At 42.3% G+C, this 23,423-nt stretch overlaps 1 protein-coding gene and 1 long non-coding RNA gene across 13 annotated transcripts in view; both read left to right on the top strand.

Annotated features, from left to right (window-relative positions):
* Window positions 1-23,423, top strand: part of PPIP5K1 (diphosphoinositol pentakisphosphate kinase 1) — a 276,308-nt gene that overhangs the window by 165,088 nt on the left and 87,797 nt on the right. For all 12 annotated transcript variants that reach the window (XR_005775595.1, XM_040414088.1, XM_040414089.1 and 9 more), the window contains exons 24-25: window positions 1,299-1,463; window positions 20,101-20,191. Coding sequence is in view for 11 of the 12 variants with exons in the window: in XM_040414088.1 (XP_040270022.1) it covers window positions 1,299-1,463; window positions 20,101-20,191 (256 nt within the window). In the remaining variant the exon portion in view is untranslated. The remainder of the gene's footprint in view (window positions 1-1,298; window positions 1,464-20,100; window positions 20,192-23,423) is intronic.
* Window positions 6,162-19,087, top strand: LOC120985887. Its single transcript, XR_005775597.1, has 3 exons — window positions 6,162-6,293; window positions 17,007-17,013; window positions 19,076-19,087. It is a non-coding gene; the product is annotated as an uncharacterized LOC120985887 (long non-coding RNA).

Genomic DNA, 23,423 nt, shown 5'->3' with positions numbered 1-23,423 from the left:
CAGCCTCCCATTCATGTCAATGGGAAGCAGCACTTGTGAAAAAGAAGCATGGAAGAAAGAAGCAGCATGCCCTGTCTTGAGGTTCCTATCTTTAATAGAAGAATGCAAAGCATTGTAGATTTAATTCCCTTAAAATTCCAATATTTAATTATCTCATCATCAATAGGGCAATACTTCAACCATTTTCAAGCCAAGACATGTGCAGACATGTAAGGGCTCTTTCACACCTGCGTTATTGTCTTCCGGCATAGAGTTCCGTCGTCGGGGCTCTATGCCGGAAGAATCCTGATCAGGATTATCCTAATGCATTCTGAATGGAGAGTAATCCGTTCAGGATGCATCAGGATGTCTTCAGTTCCGGTACGGAACGTTTGTTGGCCGGAGAAAATACCGCAGCATGCTGCGCTTTTTTGCTCCGGCCAAAAATCCGGAACACCTTGCCGCAAGGCCGGATCCGGAATTAATGCCCATTGGAAGGCATTGATCCGGATCCGGCCTTAAGCTAAACGTCGTTTCGGCGCATTGCCTGAGCCGACATTTAGCTTTTTCAGAGTGGTTACCATGGCTGCCGGGACGCTAAAGTCCTGACAGCCATGGTAAGTGTAGCGGGGAGCGGGGGAGCAGTGTACTTACCGTCCGTGCGGCTCCCCGGGCGCTCCAGAGTGACGTCAGGGCGACCCAAGCGCATGGATCACGTGATCGCATGGATCACGTCATCCATGCGCATGGGGCGCTCTGACGTCATTCTGGAGCGCCCCGGGAGCCGCACGGACTGTAAGTATACCGCTCCCCGCTCCTACTATGGCAACCAGGACTTTAATAGCGTCTGGCTTGCCATAGTAACACTGAAAGCATTTGGAAGACGGTTCCGTCTTCAAATGCTTTCAGTACACTTGCGTTTTTCCGGATCCGGCAGGCACCTCCAGGCAACGGAAGTGCATGCCGGATCCCAACAACGCAAGTGTGAAAGAGGCCTAACCCGTGTGCTGCACACAGCAGTTATTCAGACCTGGAGTCTGTAGACCACACCTCCATGCAATGGGAGTTGCATATCTTAAAAAATACATCAAGTGTACAAAGGGTCAGGTGTTCCTGAGACCCAATTTTGGCACATAGGAAGCCAAGCAATAGGTGTATAAAGTTGGACAAAATTGATTGGCATGTCTAGCAAGGTGCATCAGATTTATCATACAGCTTGAGCCACTGTGATAAATTTGGCGCTTCTTTGCCTAAGTTTACACCGTCTAAATATTAGACAGGATTAGTAAATCTGTCCTGTGTGTTTCTCTTTCCCATAGAATGAAGACAAAAAGACAGATCAAGGCAGTATGGAAGACTTATCCAAGGTTAAAGGTAAAGATGAGGTGGACAGATCCATATTGATGTCACCACTGCCCTCAGAGACAATCAGCATTCACAGGAAGTCGCCCCTTACAAGAGCTCGGAAAACGGGCTCAATGGAGGTAAACTCATTAACAGGGACTCGTACATTATTTTTTACCTTTGTACTGTGAAAACTGTAAACAGTTTGTGAAAACGCGCTTACAGCATAATGTTGATAATGGAGTCTTTTGCCTCATAATTGACTTTTCTAAATAACCATGCTATCATGGAGAGAAATAATGCAAATCAATGTAGTTGGAATTTTACAGTATGTGTTTTTCCTGTACTTAACCAAGGTGGGCTTGTTATGTTCTAGTGAGGGCAGCTAGTTTTGTACTTGGAAATGCGACCAGTTTTGATTGATTCGCTATGTTTGCTGTTCACATTTCTCAGTTAAATGAGATTTTAAGACCAATCTCAATAATTTGGTTGTTTTTCCCATTTCATTTGCAAGGCAAAACACTTAAAAAATTTGATCACATTCTTCCCTGCAGTACAGTATAAAAGGTGTTTTTCCATAAAAAAAAACTTTATGCCACATTAATATTTCTGATACGTGATAAATGTTTGATCTAACAGCTTGGACCCTCCCCTCAATCCCATGAACAAGGGTCCCCACCCCTTATTTATGGTGGAAAAGTCAATGCACGTGTACAGACACTCTCTTCGTTTATGGAGACAGTCCAGTGATTATGGTCACTTGGATTTGCCATAAAGGTTTTCCATGACAAAACCTGTAAAACCATAAAGGTATTGGTACAATATGCCATAGCATTCTGATTGGTCACCATTGATCATAAGAACGAGGACCAAGGACCCTTTGGCATTTTCCCCTTTACAGCCTCGTTTCTGGCTACCTGCTTTAGAGGGAACTACAGCACAAACCTAATCAAGTGAATGAATGGCAGAGGATGACTGGCACAACTGTTTAGGATAAAATTAAGAGGGGCCACACTGCACCCCATAAATTCTGAGGATCAATGGGGGTCAGACCACCACAGATTAGAAACTGATGGCGTATCCTAGTGATTTGCCATCACTCTCTATGGTGGAAAACCAAATATTGATCTTCAATATAGTTCAGCTACATGTAGAAACAATGGCTTGAGCTATACTGGGTCATATTTCTTCAATATTCATAAACAGAGTAAAGATTATCTTTCTGTCAGTTTTTGGTTCATGTGCATCTGATTAACCTCTGGCACCCCCATAGTCAACTGTTTTCAGCAGGTGCTGGAAATAAAACCGTGCACGGATCTGGGAGCAGAAGGCTGCACCCACTGTGTAGTGGCTGTACCGGTGTACTGCAGTTCAGCTGCCATTCAAGTGATTGGTAGCTGAACCGCCGTACGCTGGCATGGCCTCTGCACAATGGATGGAGCTACTTCTGGCTCCTTTAACTGTGTTGTCTATGGTGCCAGAAGTCAGACACCCACGATCTGATATTGACGACCTGCCCTAAAGGCTAGGTCATCAATATCTATAGAGTGGAAACCCCCTTTAAAAGTGGAAAACTGATTGCATGCACACAGTGAGCCATGTAAATGTTTTTTCATTATTTCATTGCAAATGACTAAATCTTTGTCCTTGCACTTACATATAGACATACAATGCTTTCGGAAAGTCTTCAGACCCTTTCACTTTTTTCACATTTTGTTCAGCTGCGACCTTGTGCTAACATTAAAATAAAATTACATTTTCCTCCTTCAGTTTGATGAAAAAATGAAAACAGAATTTTAGAAATGTTAGCAAATTTATAAAAAAGGAAAAACTAAACTTTTGCATTGACATAAGCATTCAGAACCTTTGTTATGACACTTGACATTTAGTTCTGGGGGCCTTCTATTTCTCTTGATCATCATTGAGATGTTTCTACATCTTGATTGGAGTCCACCTGTGGTAAAGTAAATTCAGTTGATTTGATATGATTTGAAAAAACACACCTCCGTCTATATAAGGTGCCACAGCTGACAATGCATATCGGAGCAAAAAGCAAGACACAAGGAGGAGAACTGCTTGTAGAGCTCAGAGACAGGATTGTGTGGAGGCAGAGATCTGGAGAAGGGTACAAAATTGTTGATAGTCATAATGATATATGGCTTGATTAAAGCATGATGGCAAAAATCAAAACATGGGCGGTTCTGTGAACAAGGACGATTTTATGTTTGCACAAATGCCTGTTGATTTTATACCTTTGTGAGTATAATAAAACCTATTGTTATCTGGTAAATTGGCGGAACTTCACTATGTGCTCCAACCTCTAATATCCACAGAAGGGGTCGTTCTGTGGTGAGAACTATCTTCTGGTGAAAACTTAGGTGTTCGGCTGCATTGGAACAAAACTGCCATATCCTTACCATTACTCAGAAGTCACAGCCTATGTGAGGCAGCGTGACTCCTTTCGAAATAAATGATTGGAAAGTACAGTCCATAAATTGAATCGTCAAGTGGTAAATAAATATTGTGCAAAGACCAACCGGAAAGATGAACCTGTTTAAAAATCGGACCACCGCCACGCCCCCACAAGTGTTTTGTGTTCTCCTTCCTTGGGGATAAAATACAGCAACAATAAGATCAAAACGGAGAATAAGCCAGTATGTTCATAGAGCTCTATTGCAGGAGCAAAACCCCAAAAATGAGAAATACAGCCAAAGAATGATGAACTGAAAAATATAGAATGGGTTCCTAGGGGAGATGTGGCATTAACCATGGAAAGTAGAATTCGAACCAAAAGTGCAACTTGCAAGGCTCTGGGAAATAAAAGCAAATAAATAACTCTAAGGGTACTTCTCACACTAGCGTTTTTTTTTTTTCCGGCGCGGAGTTCCGTCCTAGGGGCTCAAATCGGAAAAGAACTGATCAGTTTATCAATGCATTCTGAATGGAGAGCAATCCTTCAGGATGCATCAGGGATGTCTTCAGTTCAGTCTTTTTGACTGATCAGGCTTTTCAGAAAACCGAGCATGTTGTATTTTTACCTTCGGCCAAAAACCCGGAACACTTTGACTGAACGCCGGATCCGGCCTTTTTCCCATTGACTTGCATTAATGTCGGATCCGGCTTTTGCAATGTTAAACCTGAAAAATGTGATAAAGAAAGTTGAAGTCCATAAATGGCGGATCAGTTTTTTCCAATTGTGATCAAAATCCTGATCAAGATTCAAATGTATCCGTTTTCACACGTTTTTCTGGATCCGCGGGCAGTTCCGGCGACAGAATTGCTCGCCGGATTTAAACAAACGCTAGTGTGAAGGTAGCCTTAGGAGAAAACTGAAATGGTAAGAGGGAAGAAAAAGTTCAAACTTCATCATTTGGCATGGTTAGTAACAGAACATCTATAAAGACGGCAGTCAGCGCTTATGTGCAGGTGGCCTCAGACTTCTTTTGTGGGTTTCAACCGTGGTCCAGGTTGGTGGAATCGGGGCAGGAGTCTTTCAATTCGGCAAGGCTGGAGGATGTAAATCTAGGTGCAGAACTCCTGAGGATCTTCATTGGATCGTAAGACTGTTGATTTCCCATTTTTATGTGCTGTTAAACTGGAGGGAAAGGTACATCTGTAAGGTATTATCTGATAATAAAGCAGTTCCAGCAAAAGTTTTAATGCTCTTCAATTTTGTAGGGTGGATCAATGATAAATCCTGAAAAATGAACACCTGGGGTCCTTGGAAATCAAGGTGACAGGGAAAACGAGCTCTGGCCATTTTTTTTTTTTTCCCCTTCAGCCCAAAGTCATTAATGTAGCATATAATATCCCGTGGGGCACCCCCAAAGTCTTTGGACGTAGGGCCTGGTGAGCTCTATCCATCTTAATGGTTTGATTCGGCGGGTGTTCTAAGATAGTATTGAAGATGTGTTGTAATAAAGCAGGTACATCTTCATCTCCCTGTGATTCAGGGATCCCCTCTCACTCTGATATTATGCCGTCTCCCTCTATTGTCGAGGTCCTCCACGTGTCTTTGTAACTCCCGCACAAAGAGTTCTTGAAAGGAAGTCTGATCTTGGAGATGTCATATAGCTGTTCTGGAGGCATTGTGATCTTCCTCAAGTTGATTAAGACGAAGGCCTACCTACATTATGAACATCTTCTCTAACCACTACCAATTCAGCTTTGAAGGCATCCTTTACTTCTGAAATGAGAGTGCGAAAATCCTTTTTCGTGAGGAGTTGTCGACTATGGCACCACTAGTTAGGAGGGGTTTTACTGAGAGGGTGCAAACATTTAGAGTTCGAAGAAGATGTTGACCGGTGTCTAGAGTGAGAGCGGGAGAGTAATATTTGTGGAAGATCTAAATAGTAAGCAATAGACAGCGTAGAGTCCCTTATAGCTGGGTGGTTAGTAGATTTTAAGGGTCCAGGAGCCTTTGGAGGTAATGGAACCTGCACCCGGCTGGGGTGATTGGTACGGAAGCCATCTGGGGGAGACACAGCTCTGGAGGGAGGAAAAGTGAGCAAGTCGCCTGGAGTGCCTTTTTGTCATACCTGTGGGGCATGGAGGAGACACCATGATCTTTGGCTGTGGCAGTGAGACGTCAACCTGCATCTGCTGGCCAATGTGGAGAGGCGCATTAGATGTGCGGAATGGCGAGGATCCAAGTACACAGCCAAGACCACACAGGAGTGGCTTAGGGACAACTCTATAAATGTCCTTGAGTGGCTCAGCCAGAGCCCTGACTTTAACCCAATCTAACATCTCTGGAGAGACCTGAAAATGACTGCTCACCAATGTACCCCATCCAACCGGACATAGCTTGAGAAAATCTGTACATAAGAATGGCAGAAAACCCCCAAATCCAGGTGTGCAAACCTTATGGCATCATACCCAGGAAGACTGGAGGCTGTAACCGCTGCCAGAGGTGCTTCAGTTAAGTACTGAGTAAAGAGTCTAAATACTTACGTCAATGCAAGATTTTAGTTTTTCGGCCTGAATAAATGAGCAAAGATTTTGAACATTTTGTTCTCACATTGTCATTAGGGGGTTCTGAGTGCAAAATGATGTGGAACATTTTAACCTTTTTATTTTAGCACAAGGCTACAACATAAAATGTGAATCTGAAGATCTATTTAAAAAGTGCTTATTTATGTCAGATTCGCAAAAAATTTAGCATGGCTGTCACTGAGGTAGATGAGTTTGGCCCCCATGCAGTATAACACTCTTCACTATTCAATTTTTTATGTAAAATGGAAGGCCGACAATGTCATTAAACAATAAATGCCACCCATCACTGAATCACAGTCTTAGAACTTTACTGTTCCACAAAACTTTTACATTACCTAAAGCTCCGACTCGGCTATTTTGATCGGCTTCATAGAAATGAATGGGAGCACACTGTGCTTGGGCGCCTCCACCTCCAAACTGTGCTCTAAATCAGGGCAGTACAAATCAGTTGGGCCAGGTAGCAAATTCACCTAGAAACTTGCTAACAAAGCACAGTATTCACACAATATGACTTATCACTTCTGAAAGTGATGTTAACACTACTTCTTATAGTAAATGCTATAACAGTGCTGAAAATGCAACATAGAAACATAGAATGTGTCGGCAGATAAGAACCATTTGGCCCATCTAGTCTGCCCAATATACTGAATACTATGGATAGCCCCTGGCCCTATCTTATATGAAGGATGGCCTTATGCCTATCCCATGCATGCTTAAACTCCTCCACTGTATTTGCAGCTACCACTTCTGCAGGAAGGCTATTCCATGCATCCACTACTCTCTCAGTAAAGTAATACTTCCTGATATTACTTTTAAACCTTTGCCCCTCTAATTTAAAACTATGTCCTCTTGTAGCAGTTTTTCTTCTTTTAAATATTCTCTCCTCTTTTACCTTGTTGATTCCCTTTATGTATTTAAAAGTTTCTATCATATCCCCTCTGTCTCGTCTTTCTTCCAAGCTATACATGTTAAGGTCCTTTAATCTTTCCTGGTAAGTTTTATCCAGCAATCCATGTACCAGTTTAGTAGCTCTTCTCTGAACTCTGTCCAAAGTATCAATATCCTTCTGGAGATATGGTGTCCAGTACTGAGCACAATACTCCAAATGAGGTCTCACTAGTGCTCTGTAGAGCGGCATGAGCACCTCCCTCTTTCTACTGGTAATTCCTCTCCCTATACACCCAAGCATTTTGCTAGCATTTCCTGCTGCTCTATGACATTGTCTGCCTACCTTTAAGTCTTCTGAAATAATGACCCCTAAATCCCTTTCCTCAGATACTGAGGTTAGGACTGTATAACTGATTTTATATTCTGCTCTTGGGTTTTTACGTCCCAGGTGCATTATCTTGCACTTATCAACATTAGATTTTAGTTGCCATATTTTTGACCATTCCTCTAGTTTTCCTAAGTCCTTTTCCATTTGGTGTATCCCTCCAGGAACATCAACCCTGTTACAAATCTTTGTGTCATCAGCAAAAAGACACACCTTACCATCGAGGCCTTCTGCAATTTCGCTGATAAAGATATTAAACAATATGGGTCCCAGAACAGATCCCTGAGGTACCCCACTGGTAACAAGACCTTGGTCTGAATATACTCCATTGACTACAACCCTCTGTTGCCTGTCCCTCAGCCACTGCCTAATCCATTCAACAATATGGGAGTCCAAGCCCAAAGACTGCACTTTATTGATAAGCTTTCTATGTGGGACAGTATCAAAAGCCTTACTAAAGTCTAGATAAGCAATGTCTACTGCACCTCCTCCATCTATTATTTTAGTCACCCAATCGAAAAAATCAATAAGATTAGTTTGACATGATCTCCCTGAAGTAAACCCATGCTGTTTTTCATCTTTCAATCCATGGGATTTTAGATGTTCCACAATCCTCTCCTTAAGTATGGTTTCCATTAATTTCCCCACTATTGATGTCAGGCTTACTGGCCTATAGTTGCCCGATTCCTCCCTACTACCTTTCTTGTGAATGGGCACAACATTTGCTAATTTCCAATCTTCTGGGACGACTCCTGTTGCCAGCGATTGGTTAAATAAATCTGTTAATGGTTTTGCTAGTTCAACGCTGAGCTCTTTTAATAGCTTTGGGTGTATCCCATCAGGCCCCTGTGACTTATTTGTATTAATTTTAGACAGCTGACTTAGAACCTCTTCCTCTGTAAAGACACATGCATCAAAAGATTCATTAGTCTTCTTTCCTAACTGAGGTCCTTCTCCTTCATTTTCCTTTGTAAAAACTGAACAGAAATATTCATTGAGGCAGTCAGCTAGTTCTTTATCTTCTTCTATATACCTTCCTTCTTTTGTTTTTAATTTGGTAATTCCTTGTTTTAGTTTCCTTTTTTCATTTATGTATCTGAAGAATGCCTTCTCGCCTTTTTTTCCTGACTGAGCTAATTTCTCTTCTGCCTGTGCTTTGGAAGCTCTTATAACTTGTTTGGCCTCTCTCTGCCTAATCTTATAAATTTGTCTGTCATCCTCGTTTTGTTTTTTTTTATAATTCCTAAATGCTATCTTTTTGTTTTTAATGATTTTGGCCACTTCTGCTGAGTACCACAGTGGTCTCTTCCTTTTTTTGCTTTTACTGACGTCTGATCCGGTAATGCGCCGAAACGACGTTTAGCTTAAGTCCGGATCCGGATTAATGCCTTTCCATGGGCATTAATTCCGGATCCGGCCTTGCGGCAAGTGTTCAGGATTTTTGACCGGAGGTAAAAGCGCAGCATGCTGCGGTATTTTCTCCGGCCAAAAAACGTTCCGTTCCGGAACTGAAGACATCCTGATGCATCCTGAACGGATTTCTCTCCATTCAGAATGCATTGGGATAATTCTGATCAGGATTCTTCCGGCATAGAGCCCCGAGGACGGAACTCTATGCCGGAACAGAACAACGCAAGTGTGAAAGAGCCCTAAAGTGGAATTATGGATATTATTCTTTTGCATTTTGATCTCTTTGTTGTGCTTGATAAACTTTTGTCATTATTGATTTGACATTTGGTCTCACATGCTCCCATTTAAGGTATAATACCATCCCCTAGCAATATTCATATCTCAAACCTCCCTTTTTACAAGCAAATTTTTGTGAGCCATTTTAAGAGATCCAATCCTCTTTATCAGAGCCCTTATTATAGCTATAGCCTTCAATGTTTATTGTTTTTTTTTATCATTATCTTGGTGGCATTTAACTTTGCACTAGGGCTGCACGATATGGGAATTTTGTGCGATTGCGATTAGGGCCCTAAAAATTGCGATAACGATGTGCGATGCAATATTTTAAGGGAATTGTGCTAGAGGTCTATTTGCTTGGATTTTCCCATATGAGCCGCTGACGCGGCTGGGTATGACATAGTTATGGGGGATCTGTGGATGACGCTGTGTTGTGGGGGATCTGTGGATGACGCTGTGTTGTGGGGGATCTGTGGATGACGCTGTTATGTGGGGGATCTGTGGATGACGCTGTTATGTGGGGGATTTGTGGATGACGCTGTTATATGGGGGATCTGTGGATGACGCTGTTATGTAGGGGATCTGTGGATGACGCTGTTATGTGGGGGATCTGTGGATGACGCTGTTATGTGGGGGATCTGTGGATGACGCTGTTATGTGGGGGATCTGTGGATGATGCTGTTATGTGGGGGATCTGTGGATGATGCTGTTATGTGGGGGATCTGTGGATGACGCTGTTATGTGGGGGATCTGTGGATGATGCTGTTATGTGGGGGATCTGTGGATGATGCTGTTATGTGGGGGATCTGTGGATGATGCTGTTATGTGGGGGATCTGTGGAGGATGCTGTTATGTGGTGGATCTGTGGAGGACGCTGTTATGTGGGGGATCTGTGGGGGATGCTGTTATGTGGTGGATCTGTGGAGGACGCTGTTATGGGGGATCTGTGGAGGACGCTGTTATGGGGGATCTGTGGAGGACGCGGTTATGGGGGATCTGTGGAGGACGCTGTTATTGGGGATCTGTGGAGGGCGATGTTATGGGGGATCTGTGGAGGGCGATGTTATGGGGGATCTGTGGAGGACGCTGTTATGTGGGGGATCTGTGGAGGACACTTATGGGGACCTGTGGATGGCACTGTTATGGGGTGGATCCGTGGAGGACGCTGTTATAGGGGATGTGTGGTCCCCCTCATGGCCCTATGTGTCCCCTCATGTGTCCTAAACTGCGCACATAACTGGCTTTGTGTGTAAAGTATTTTACTAGTGTGTGAAACAATCTCTCTCCTATTGATAACCGGTCCAGCCTCTGTACTCACTGTCACTATGAATGCACTGCAGCGAGCGGGAGCGAGCTGGCCGGCCGGCGCGTGACTGACGTCACTTAGTAACGCTCCTCCCACTTCAGGAAGCAGGAGCGTTACTAAATGACGTCAGTCACTCGCCGGCCGGCCCGCTCGCTGCCGTTCGCTGCAGTGCATTGCATTCATCGTGAAAGTGAGTACAGAGGCGGCCATGTTATCAAAAGGAGAGAGATTGTTTCACACACTAGTAAAATACTTTACACGCAAAGCCAGTTTTGTGCGCGGGGCCCCTTCATATATAATCGCGGCATTTTCGGGTCGGCCAAATCGCCATATCGCATTTGCCGATTATCGCGATTCGATTATTTTTTCGATTTATCGTGCAGTCCTACTTTGCACTTTACAAGAGATCAGAACAATTTTTCCAGAACTCTTGTTAAACCATTTTTCCCCCTTACACAGTACTTGTGGGCTTTAACATCAGGGTTAGTCCTCATGCACACGACTATAAACAGCGTGTCCACAATATAGGGGTACCGGCTTTGTGTGCACCGTATCATGGATGCAGACCCATTCACTTGAATTGCTCCGAAATCCGTAAGATACTCGTGGTGTGGAACGGAGACATAGATCAGAAGCCCATGGAAGCACTACGAAGTGTTTCCATGGGCTTTCTACCCGTACCACCGCACAGCAAAAAAGTAGTGCTTGCATTAGCTTTTTTTGGGTGCGGACCATCAGATGCGGATCGCAGACCCATTTATGGTTGTGTGCATGAGCCCTTAATGTTGTGTTCTGATTTTTTATGTTGTGTTATGTTGTGTTCTCCATTTTTTACCTCATAATGTGTGAAGAGCCATCTCTGTTAGTGCAGAAGTGTCCGTATTGTGTTGCCATTTGTTATAGAGCTAGTGGGTATTTCATTATAATGTTATTAATCTCATAATGTGACCCTACAGTAGTGTGGAAGCTTAAAGGGGTTGTCCGGGCTTTTAATATTGATGCGCAGGTGCCGTCTTCCTTCTCTCTTCCTGCTCTCTGCTGTATGTCTATGGCAAAGCAGTGGTGAGCAGGAAGAGAGAAGGGAGACGGCTTGTGCGCACTGCACACGCCGTCTCCTCATACAGCTTATTGGCGGGGGTGCCGGGTGTCAGACCTCCGCTGATCTGATATTGATGACCTATCCTGAGGATAGGTCATCAATATTAAAAGCCCGGACAACTCCTTTAACCTTTATATTTCTTCAGCCAGTTGTAATTGGCCTGAAACCTTCCTGTCCACGGATTTGATTTCAGGTGATGAATACCAAAAACATAGGGAATTTGGAGTTCATGCCACAAAAAGGGCGTCGGAGGAGAAGATCAGGAAAACCCAATCATTCTCCATGTTCCATCACCCTTCAGTCCAGAGCCATGTCCATCACTAACCTGGCATCATGGCGACAGGTGTTCTTTTTCATTTTTACATTGAGTTCATCAGCCACCTGATTCCCGCTAACTGTATTCCTGAATTTTCCACTTTCACTTAGCTGCTAGATTCTCTCCTTTTGCTTGTTTCAGTTGAATACCTCAGATGTAAAAAGAAGAAAGTAATACTGGCTCTGAGAATCTGTGAGCAGCTTTGAACTGCTGACAGTGCTAGGTAAGGGCAAAACAAATGGATCTTTGATTATAAATAGTGATATGTATATAAACCTTTATTCTGCAGGGCTGTTCTACTATGAGGAAGAGGAGGCTGAGCCCAGCCCAAGCGGCTGAACCGCATCACAGCGCATCCCTTCTGCCCTCAGTAGTGGCTGTAGTGGTCTCCTGGTTGGATACAGTCAGTCAGGAGCAGAGGGGCGGGGCTGTGAAGCAGCTCAAGGCAGAGAGTAATTCACAGTGAAGCTCCACCTCCTGCAAACCTGCAGGAGCAGAATCTGGCAGAATAAAAGTTCATATTAAAACTACTCCTGATAATCAAAGTTCCACAAAAATTATATTTGTACTGCTCTTCTAATCCCCTACCTAGTGCTTTCAGCAGTTTAGTCTGCTGACAGACTCCCTTTATAATATGAACATTGTAAAAATGTACAGTTAACTTTTAGTCTTAAAGAGGTTATCCCATGACTAATGTTAAAAATAGAAATCGGACATCATACAGTACATGACAGTCTCTTTCCAACAAAGCTAGAACCAGCCCTGTACCACACATGGATCAGAGATCCGTGGACCAGAGATCTCCCCATTGCTCTGCTAGATTTATATCAAGCTGGAAGCTCAGGGGTGTCCTTTCTTATGGTGTGTGTCTTTCTTCTGTAGCTCTCTCCTTGTCACTGCTGGAGGTAGTTGAAGGATGAAACTGCATGTTTGGCCTTCTCAGTGAACAGGTCAAAGAAATATGAGAAGACCAAACAGCAGGTGGCGCTATACAGATACATTTTATTGAATTAGGCTACTTTCACACTAGCGTTAATATTTTCCGGTATCGAAATCCGTCATAGGGTCTCAATACCGGAAAAAAACGCTTCCTTTTTGTCCCCATTCATTGTCAAAGGGGACAAAACATAACTGAACAGAACAGAACGCTCCAAAATGCATTCCGTTTCGTTGCGTTCTCATACCGGAGAGCAAACCACAGCATGCTGCGGTTTGCTTTCCGTCCTGGGATGTGGAGCAAGACGTAGCCTAATGAAAGTAGCCTAACTCAGTGACTATGCTAAATTTGTAATTACATGCAATTACAAAAGTATTTAGATTCAGGCACTGCTTTGAAAACTGTAGAATATTTTTCGTGGAACAACTCCTTTAACCAAAAGATAGTTCCCTTAGTGTGCAGCAGTATTTCTAGTAGGCTCACATAATTGCCTAAAAATGAAAAATATATAGATATATATAAAACTCCATGTCAATAAGTGTCTCGTCTAAGTGATCTGAACTAAGTGCTTTATTGCAAGAGGTTCATTGTGCTCTGCTGTAAGGCGCATGCATATGGTTCAAAATGTGGGCGCTTGCTACAGATGGATGCAGATTGATTCTTTCAGCATTAAATAGACTACCTTGCATGTTCTGTATTGATCTGTGTTTTTCATCAGGTTTTCATCTCTCCTATTATGTGTGTGCAGTCAATATTGTTTGACTGTTATTTTGGACTCTCTTTGATATCTCCATGTTCCAAATATCTACTTGAAGAGCAGCTGTGTGTGCAGTAGTAGTATTAATCTGAATGACCAGTTCACTATAGCTACAAGTAATATTTTACTATGTATTAGGCCTGATTCAGGCGGCCATTCTGAATTCCACCAGAAAGGCGTTGACATGTCGACATCTGTATGGCATCTGGGTGAGTTTTATTTTTTTTCCCCTGGACCCATTCACTAGAATGAAAAAGTCTTGGGCAAAAATGGTGCATGTTGCGAGTATCTCAGCACGGACTGTGTTACGCAGGTGCAGTCCCCATAGCACACAAATGACCAACACTGCTGTGTGACTCATGCCCTAGCTAGCGGTAATCTGTTTGGTGCACAGTTTTATTGTATACGTTGTTTAAGCAATGCTTGGCCTAGGCTGATGAATCCTTGAGATAACTTGTAAGAGACCATGAACCACATTTACAGTGTAGTTGGCTGAGATGTAAAAGTTCTACGGTCAACCTCATTTTACTGTGATGGAGTGATGCTTTGTGCATTGCAATAATGTTGGCATCAGTCACTCAGGGAAACATGCCCAAGAGGGAACTTTTTGTATTGTTTTATGGCTTTGGAAACAGAACTGATTTAGTTAGTTAGATGATTCCTTCGCTACCTGTGCCATACTTGTACGGCACTGGTGGGGTCTTTAAACTTGTTGCCTCTGCTCTGCTTATGGCGTGCAGAGGGCGCCATAGCCAACGAGCCTCTGCTGTTTGAAACAGCAGAGGCCTACTACTATTGTCTGCGACCAGTAAAGATGCAGACACTACAGCCTTTAGATGCCGTGTTCAAGTGTGATCACGGCATCTAAAGGGTAAAAAACCCGGAAGTGCGCGCTTCTGGGTTGAGACCGGCATCTCAGTACGGCAATCGGGGATGCCGGTCATTATTTGTAATACGCTGGGTCTCTCTGAAGAGACCCAGCGTATTAGAGCAGCTATGTTGGCCAGTAGGTGGCAGCTAACATAGGTGATCAGCAATTAAGGGCTAACATAGGTGATCAGCAATTAGAGAATTACTATACTCCTTATGGAAGTATAGTAATATTCTCTAAAAAACAAAGTAGTGACAATGTAGCCTCCTAGAGGGGAGTTGAAAAAATTAAAAAATAAAAATTTTAATACATAAATAATAAAAAAAATATAAACATCATGGGCATCACTGGCGTCTGAAAACTATTAAAAAGTAAAAAATATTTTTCCAAACGGTTAATGGCATAACGGAAAAAAGTATCAAAATGGCCAAATAACTCCTTATTTGATTTTAAAAGTGGAAAACCACTTCAAAACCTGGATCCGAACTCGGCTTCAGTTCCGACTGGTACCTCGGAACCGCAGCCAGTGCGGATCCAAGTTTTAAATTGGTTTTTCCACTTAAAAATCAATACCAAAGGTATTCACTGAGGTCTCGCAAGACTTCGCAAATAACTCACTTTGCCTCATCGGAGGCCGTACATTTAATGCTGTTTCGGAGACGGATCTCCGTACAACATTAATTCCGAAGTTTTGAGCAAAGTGACTTCGGATCTAGGAATCCGAAGCTCACTTCGCTCATCACTAATAACAATACATTAGTAAGTGGTTTGTATTAACTTTTTCTAGTACCTATAATACCGCTATTTTGCTGAAGTGAGACAACCCCTTTAACTTATTATTGTACTTATACACTTCCTGTAGTTCAGTTATTATCACCTCCCAGTAGCTGCAAACTTAAACTTAGAAGGGGTTTCACCCTGGCAGCCCCTGATGTGGGCATCGAGGCATCTCATGCTCCAAAGCACTCCCTTGCCCTGCGCTAAATTGCGTAGGCAAGCAATCTTTTATTTACAATAACACACTGCCGGGCGGAAACTTCCCGCCCGGCAGTGTGTTCGGTGACGTGCCCGGCTCTGATGGCAGGCTTTAAGCGCTGCCCTAGCAGTTTTACTGCTAGGGCAGTGCTTAATATCCCGCCCATCAGAGATGGGGACGTCATCTCCAAAAAATGCCTTTGCCCTGGCGCGATTTAGCGCAGGGCAAAGGAAAGCATCGGAGCATGAACTGCTCCGATGCTCCTGTCAGGGGGGCTGCCGGGGTGGGAAATAAAGGTTCTAAATAAAGGCTCTGAACCCGGACAACCCCTTTAAATTTTAATACCCATAAATTATTCCCAAACTGTTCATTTTTTCAGACAAATATATATTGGTATAAGACCACAATGTACAGTGGCATACAAAAGTTAGGCACCCCTGGTCAAGATTACTGTTACTATGAATAGTTAAGCAAGTTGAAGATGAAATGATCTCCAAAAGGCATAAAGGTAAAGGTGAAACACACTTTTCAACATTTTAAGCAATATCAATAGTGAGGCAGTGACAGGCCTCATACTGTATATGAAGGAAGACATGGGTCTCCTAGAATGGTGCACTAAACCTATTAGAGGAGGGTGTTCACCTGGCCTGAAGTGAGGTCAGGTGCGATAATCACTGGGGATAAACAATCCTCAGTGTGAGAGGAGGGAGTTGGGGGCCACAGGGAACAGACCTGGAGAGGGCCTGCGTGGTCCCAGCTAGGAGGGCTGGGCGGCCACAAGGCTGAGGAAGCTTGTGTTTGGGGGGACCCAGTGACGCCTGAAGAAGAGAGATGTTGCATCGGTCAGAGTTGGAGGACTGCTGGACTATATTCCCCCAAGGTATTTCGTGCTTCCACCAGGAAGACTGGTGGTTGCACTGGTCCATAGCTAGGATGCTGTCTGACCGAAGCTGAATACCTCGTGGTGAACACTTACCTTAGAGGTGAGTTAGGGAGAACCTCTGTATAGTGAGTCCCTAGCTAGGCAAGCGCTTGTTGTTTTGTTGTTGAGTAACACATTGTGAGGTGAAGCTGCAACTTCATGGTGCCAAGTGAGGCCAAACTTGGAAGTGTGATGTGCTGTGTGACAAATAAAGCACGGTTTATGCTTGAAAAAACCCTTGGTTTGATGAGGAAGTCTGGTCATTGCCAAACTACTGAGAGAGAGCGATCCCTTACACAATGTGTTATTTTGGTTTTGTACAATTTTAGAGTGAAAAAAGGAAAGGGGTACCTTCAAAAGTATGGGAACCCAAGGAGAGTTGAGCACTTAGATAACTTCAACTGAGGTCTCAGATCTTACATAGACTGTTAGGGTTAAGGCTTGGTGACCATCATCGTTAGTAAAGGCCAGGTGATGCAAATTTTCTAAGTTTTTGAAATACCCAGACTCCTCTAACTTTGTCCCAAAAAAACAGCAGCAAAGAGTTTTCAGGTTGCCATTTCCTCAGTTTGAAATGTAATTAAGAGATGACAGTTAACAGGAACAGTGAAGGTCAAGAGAAAATCTGGAATACCAATAAAAATGTTAGAGACAGCGCTTGTAAGATTTCTATAAAGGCAAATCAGAACCCTGCTTGACTTCAAAAGACCATCAGGCGAATTTAGCCGACTCTGGAGTTGTATTACATTGTTCTGCTGTTTATTGACAATTGCATAAATATGCCCTTTATGGAAGAGTCATCTGAAGAAAACTTCTCTTGTGTCCTCATCGCAAAATTCAGCGTCAGGAGTATACTAAAGAAAATCTAAACAAGCCTGATGGCATTTTGGAAACAAGAGGAAATGAGTGAACTTTTGTTTCAAGTTTGGTGTACATGGTCCGTGGTAGCAGAATCCATAACTGAATTCTTAGATAACCCGAACTTTGTAAGCTCAACAAGTGCGCTCAACACTAGAAACAAGTCCTGTGTACCAAAGAGGTTAAAATGGAACTCTTTGGCCACAATAAGAAAAGGTATGTTTGGAGAAAAAGAATTTCATGAAAAGAACACCTATCCAACCATTAAGCATGGGGTGGATCAATCATGCTTGAAGTTGTGTTGCAGCCAATGGCTTGATATTTCACAGATTAGATGGAAGAATGGATTCAATGAAATTCCAGTAAATTCTAGAAGCAAACATAACACCTGTAAAAAAAAAAAAAAAAAAAAAGCTGGTTGAAAAGAGTATGGCTTCTACAAATGGATAATGATCCTAAACACACCTCAAAATCTACAATAGACTACCTCAAAAGGAACAATCTGGTGGTTTTACCATGGCCATCACAGTCCCCTGATCTGAACATCATTGAAAATCTGTGGATAGATCTCAAAAGAGCAGTGTGTGCAAGACAGCCCAGAAATCTCACAGAACTGGAAGAGTTTTGCAAGGAAGAATGGATAAAAATCCCTCAAACAAGAATTGAAAGACTCTTGCTACAAAAATCATTTACAAGCTGTGATGCTTGCCAAAGAGGGTTCTACTAGGTACTAACTATGCAGAGTGCCCAAACTTTTGCTATGGGCCCTTTTCCTTTTTTGTTATTTTGAAAATGTAAAAGTTGAAGACATTTTTTTTTCTTCTGAAAATACAAAGGAAATGTGTTATCTTTAACTTTATGCTTTTTGGAGATCATTTCATCTTCAACTTGCTTAACTGTGCCCAAATGTTAGCATGCCACTGTATCTTCACAGCCTCTCTGTAAATTATGTCATCGGTTCTCATAGATTGAATCGTGCATAAGTAGAGGAAATCATGAGCCTTGGTGGTGCTATAGTAAGCAGGGCTTTTGAGTGACCATTGTTACCACTGGAAAATGTTTTTTCTCAACTAGATCATTTAAAAATTGAATGGTTTTGCAGACTAGTGCCAATGTAAAGCAGTAATCCGTTTCAACTTTATAGCTTGCTTAGCAGAATCTGATGAGCGATCATAAATGCCTCTTGTATAGTTATTTCATTTTACTGGAATATTATCCTTTACAGCCTCAAATTTTACTTACCTGTAGTGTAGGCCAAGATCTAATAGGGATACTTACAATGTGGCTTCACTTGCCTCCTCTGCCATGCCAATTTTAGTTTGACATTGACCAGGAGTAGATATAATCCCCTAAGATCTTGTGTAAATTCAAAATGATGTAAAAACTGCAAGTTTCATAGTGTCAATTTTACTATCAGTTCATGCTATGGGAGAGCAACTATCAGGTTTGTACCTATGAGGCTTAGCTATCTTTGCAACTGCTGCACCTTCTGCACTTTAACGGGGCCAGACATTATGATGTTTTCACTGCCTGGCCCCGTGCTGGTTTAATAATGTAAAATATTTTTGTTGGACAACCTCTTTAAAACCCTGCACCATGTTTATTGCTTGTTGTGGACCCGTTCTCTTTTACCAGGGTCTTTTTGTAGGACTACTCATGGTCTCTTTGTAGGCTGTAAACATGGAGACCCATAAATCTCCATAGCATCTGTACATACAAAACAGTGGTTGATTTACAGTGAAGACTATTTTCAAAGTATATTAAAGATGCATTGGATCAGTGACTGCATAGTTTTGCAATATTTGCAAAGATGTTCATTTGTATATACCGTTCTCTAATACGTTTTTGGCAGTTTGGACAGATTTATCATAGATTAAAGCTGTGGGTAATTTCAAATAATTTTCATTAACACTACATGTGTAATAATAATAATTAGCATTACTTAATCTCTTCCAAATTGTTCATAGCTGTTTATTGGTATTTTGTAGTTAAAGGACTTATTCAGTTTCTGGGGGAAAAAAACAAAAAAAAACAAAGAGCCATAAATGTGATAAGAAAAAAGCAATACTCGATTTAAGACTAAGGCAGTCCTTGGCGGAGCTTTCCATCTGAATACTGAAACTTCCGATTTTTCTGCTTTAGAATAGATGTATATCGGCCAAAGCTGCCAATTATTTAATGTGTATGGGGCCTGTTGGGTTTTCCTCAGCCACGAGCTATCTAACCAGCTTTGGCCTCGGGTCCGTCCCGCTGCTGTGGTTAGGCTCTCCCACACTTAGCTTATAGCCTGTTTGCCTGCTCGTTCCTCTCATGCCTAATACCACGGCTATCTGTTTTCCCTTCCTAAGGCTACATTCACACGACTGTATGAATTTAGCATCCCCAAAATGCGGATCCACAAAAAATAAGTTTTTTTCTTTTTTTGTTTTTTTTTGCGGAACCATTGTAACAATGCCTATCCTTGTCTGCAAAACGGACAAGAATAGGACATGCTCTATATTTTTTGCATGGCTGCAGAAAGGACATACAGATGCGGACAGCACCCGATGAGCTATCCACATTTTTGGCGGACCCATTGAAATAAATGCATCCTCATCCAATACGCAAAAAAACGGAACGGACACGGAAACAAAATACGCTTGTGTGAATGTATCCTAGTATAAACCTCAGAGAAACATTTGCTGTGGTGTTACCTTGCTTGTTTTCCTGTGTACATATTCCTAACACTGCTGTCTGAGAATGTTTCTCCTTTGTTTCATTGTCATTATCTCTGACCCCCAGGTGCTTTCAGAGACCTCTTCGAAATCTGGTGGTTACCGTCTCTTCACTTCATATGCCAGACAGCCGTCAGACATGAAGCAGAGTGGTTTAGGTATGTTGGATTTCTTTATATTTTTCTTATCACAAACCGGATAAAAAAAAGAAGAAAAAGTGCAATTATTAGACTTTAGTGTAAACAGTGAACATGCACGTATTTTACCACTTAAACCTTCCCCATCTGCCAAGGATGTGTTTTAATGCATCATGATTCTGAATGCTGGCTAGATAGTAGGTCTAGATCTTGGTATTATGTAAAGACTCAGAATCTTAGCTTTCGAAGGATAACAGGCTTAATAGTTGTAATATTCCAGGTGCAGTACTAGTTTGAAGAAGAAAATACTGCTTGATAAACCTGGTTCGGTGTCTGTATAAGGCTACATTCACACCAACAGCCGTAATTAGAGCCAGTAGAGGTCTATAGGGCTATTTACATCGCCATTCTTTTTTTTTATGGAACGTGAATAGCGACAGTTAAGATTTTTTTTTTGGACATGTCTGCTTTTAACTGCCATTTAGACAGGAGTGCATTCATCTAACAGCCACTACAAACGGGGGCATTATTAGTACTGGGAGACACTAATGGGGCTGTGACTGTAGCCTAAGAGAGGGCTGGATAGCTGCAAGGGAAATGAGAAGAAAGAGTCATCATCGCCTGTTACTGCCATTTTCTCTCCCAGTACAGCCTTCCAATGACTCAGGGGATGATGCAGAAACTTTTCTACTTGTTATCACCCCTCTTATTTAGTCAGAGCATATATGTTCTCTTAGGCTAGTTTCACACTACCACTAGAGATCTGGCAGGCTGTCCAGCAGGGAGTCTTTTGGGGTCTTTGTTTCTTACTAAAATGGTAAAAAGAGAAGCAATATTTCTATCATCCAGAGGGAGGCTTACGTTTGGTTCTATGGCATCAAACTTTATTCATGAAACTGCAGGACCACATTTCACCATCTTTCTGTATGATGTGCGCACTGGATCACAGAAGACACTAGACATCGGTGAGCTAGTATTCCCTGTTCCACTATATGCATCTAATCACCATCCTGTGCCTGAATAGGACAACTGTACTCTCATGACTGATTTTTATTGGCACTTGGATTGTGGAGATTTGGTTCTGGAGAATATGTTAAAGGGGTTGTGCAGGGCGATTATATAGCTGATCGCTCAATGCCTGTCGATGTCTGATCGGCTGGGGGTCTAACACTTGGGACCTCTGCCGATCAGCTGGTTGAAGAAGAGACTGCACTCCATGCTTCTTCCTCTTCATTACACTATGCGTTGTCTCCCCTGTAGCGGTGGTGTAGTATAATTTCAAGTACTCACTCCATTCAAGTGAATGGAGCTAGTGTCACTTCAGAGACGACAGGCAGTGTAAGGGCTCATACACCGGCCATAATTTCTGTCCGCATCTCATCCAAGATTTTTACGGATCAGATGCAGACTCATTCATTTCACTAGGGAATGCAAAAGAATGCGGAGAGCATGCCATGTGCTGTCACCATCCACTCGCCCGTTCCAAATTTTTTTTTTTACTTTTCCTATTCTTGTCCATTTTGCGGACAAGGATATAACATTTCTACAGAAGTTAATTAAAGAAATGGTGGCATGCACTCGGTCAGGGTCTGTATTTTCTAGATCGTGTGCATGAGTCCTATAAAGAGGAAGCTGCACTCGCATGGAGCACCGCCCCCTCTTCAAACAGATGGTCGGCGGGGGTGTCGGGTGTCAGACTCTCGCCAATCAGATATTGATCCATCTTGAAGATAGATCATCAATACAATCAGGCTGCACAATTCCTTTAAGATATGTGCATGTTGTCATACTGTATTCATAAGTCACATATGTGAACTCTGCACATCTTGTACTTTTATTTTTTAGGAAGTGTTGTGCATCTCAGGCTCTACTTGGCACAGACTTTGAACCTCAAACATTCATTTTTATGCATTTTTTTTACAAAACGTTATGTTTTAATGTTAAATGTAAAATTTCACGAAGTACCCATGAAAAATGTAAATGCTGGGAAAACAATCATGCTTCAGGTATTAAAAGTGTGAATTACTGTCCCGGCAATTAAAGGGGTTATCCGGGAAATGATAATGATGATCTGTGCTCCGGAAAGGTGGTCATTATCACATCAGCAGGACTCCAAGTGCCAGCACCCCCGCCAATCAGCTGTATTAGGGACCGTACATCTTTATAGTGGTAGTGCTTCGTATTGAAGCTCAGCCACATTGACTTGAATGGGGCGGAGCTGCAACTAGGCCATGTGACCGATGTACAGTGATGTCACTCGCCTACGAAGAGGCTGCGGCGCTCAAGGCCTTTTCTAACTTCTGATCGTCGGGGGGTCCCAGGTGTCGCACCCAGGCATATCTTATGACCTATCCTGAGGATGTCATTATCTTTTCCTGGATAACCCCTTTAACCCCTATGACCAGTGTTGCAATAGTTTGGTAAGCCATATTTTATACAGTATTTCTGGATGTTCTCTAAAGAATTTCTCTTGAGCTGTCTGGAAATATTTTTGTCATCAATGAGATAAATAGTGTATTCTTCCTACCTGAAGATTGAGATTAGCACATGTAGTTTAAAGCAAAGGATATGCAAGAGTTTAATGAAGAATTGATAGTAAGGCCGCCTTCACAAGATCAGTATTTTGCACCATTGTTTATAAGCCAAAACCAGGAATGGACCCTACAGAGAAAAAGTATCATGGAAATATGTGCTGCTTCTGTGTTTTGGACCCAAATAAAGATGCAAAAAACTGACCAAGTATTGACAGTGTGACAGTGGCCTTGAAGAAATTTTATTGTCCTGGATCTATTTTTTCAGTATACTGTATCAGGACTTATTAGAAAAGAAGTGACTGATAGGGAATTGGAGCTTCTAATAGGTAATTGTGTTTTTATACTACATCGTAATTCTGGTAATTTCCTTTTTGTATGATTTTGTACTTGATGTTCTTATATGTTATATGCATTAACATGTATGTTTTCTGCATGTATGATATATAAGAAAAAGCAGCACCATACAACTGATGAAAATGTTATACAGGGTGCCTGCACCAGGGGACTGATGCCCACACAGTAGAGATATTTGGCTTCTCCCTGGCACCTTTCTCAAGCCTTTATGGAGGATAATAGATGGTATTATTTTTGAGTACTTTTTGTGAAGTGCTGTCAGTTTAGCATTTTATTGTATATGTGTCCATTCTGGGTTCTTTACAAATACAAAGAATATATTTTCATGAATATCGGGCAATTGAACATACACTGCCCGTCCAAAA

Source organism: Bufo bufo, chromosome 1 (genome assembly GCF_905171765.1).
Source record: "Bufo bufo chromosome 1, aBufBuf1.1, whole genome shotgun sequence".
Classification (NCBI taxonomy): Eukaryota; Metazoa; Chordata; class Amphibia; order Anura; family Bufonidae; genus Bufo; species Bufo bufo.
Note: the sequence above shows the minus strand (reverse complement) of the source record. Positions and strands in the feature narration are given on the sequence as shown.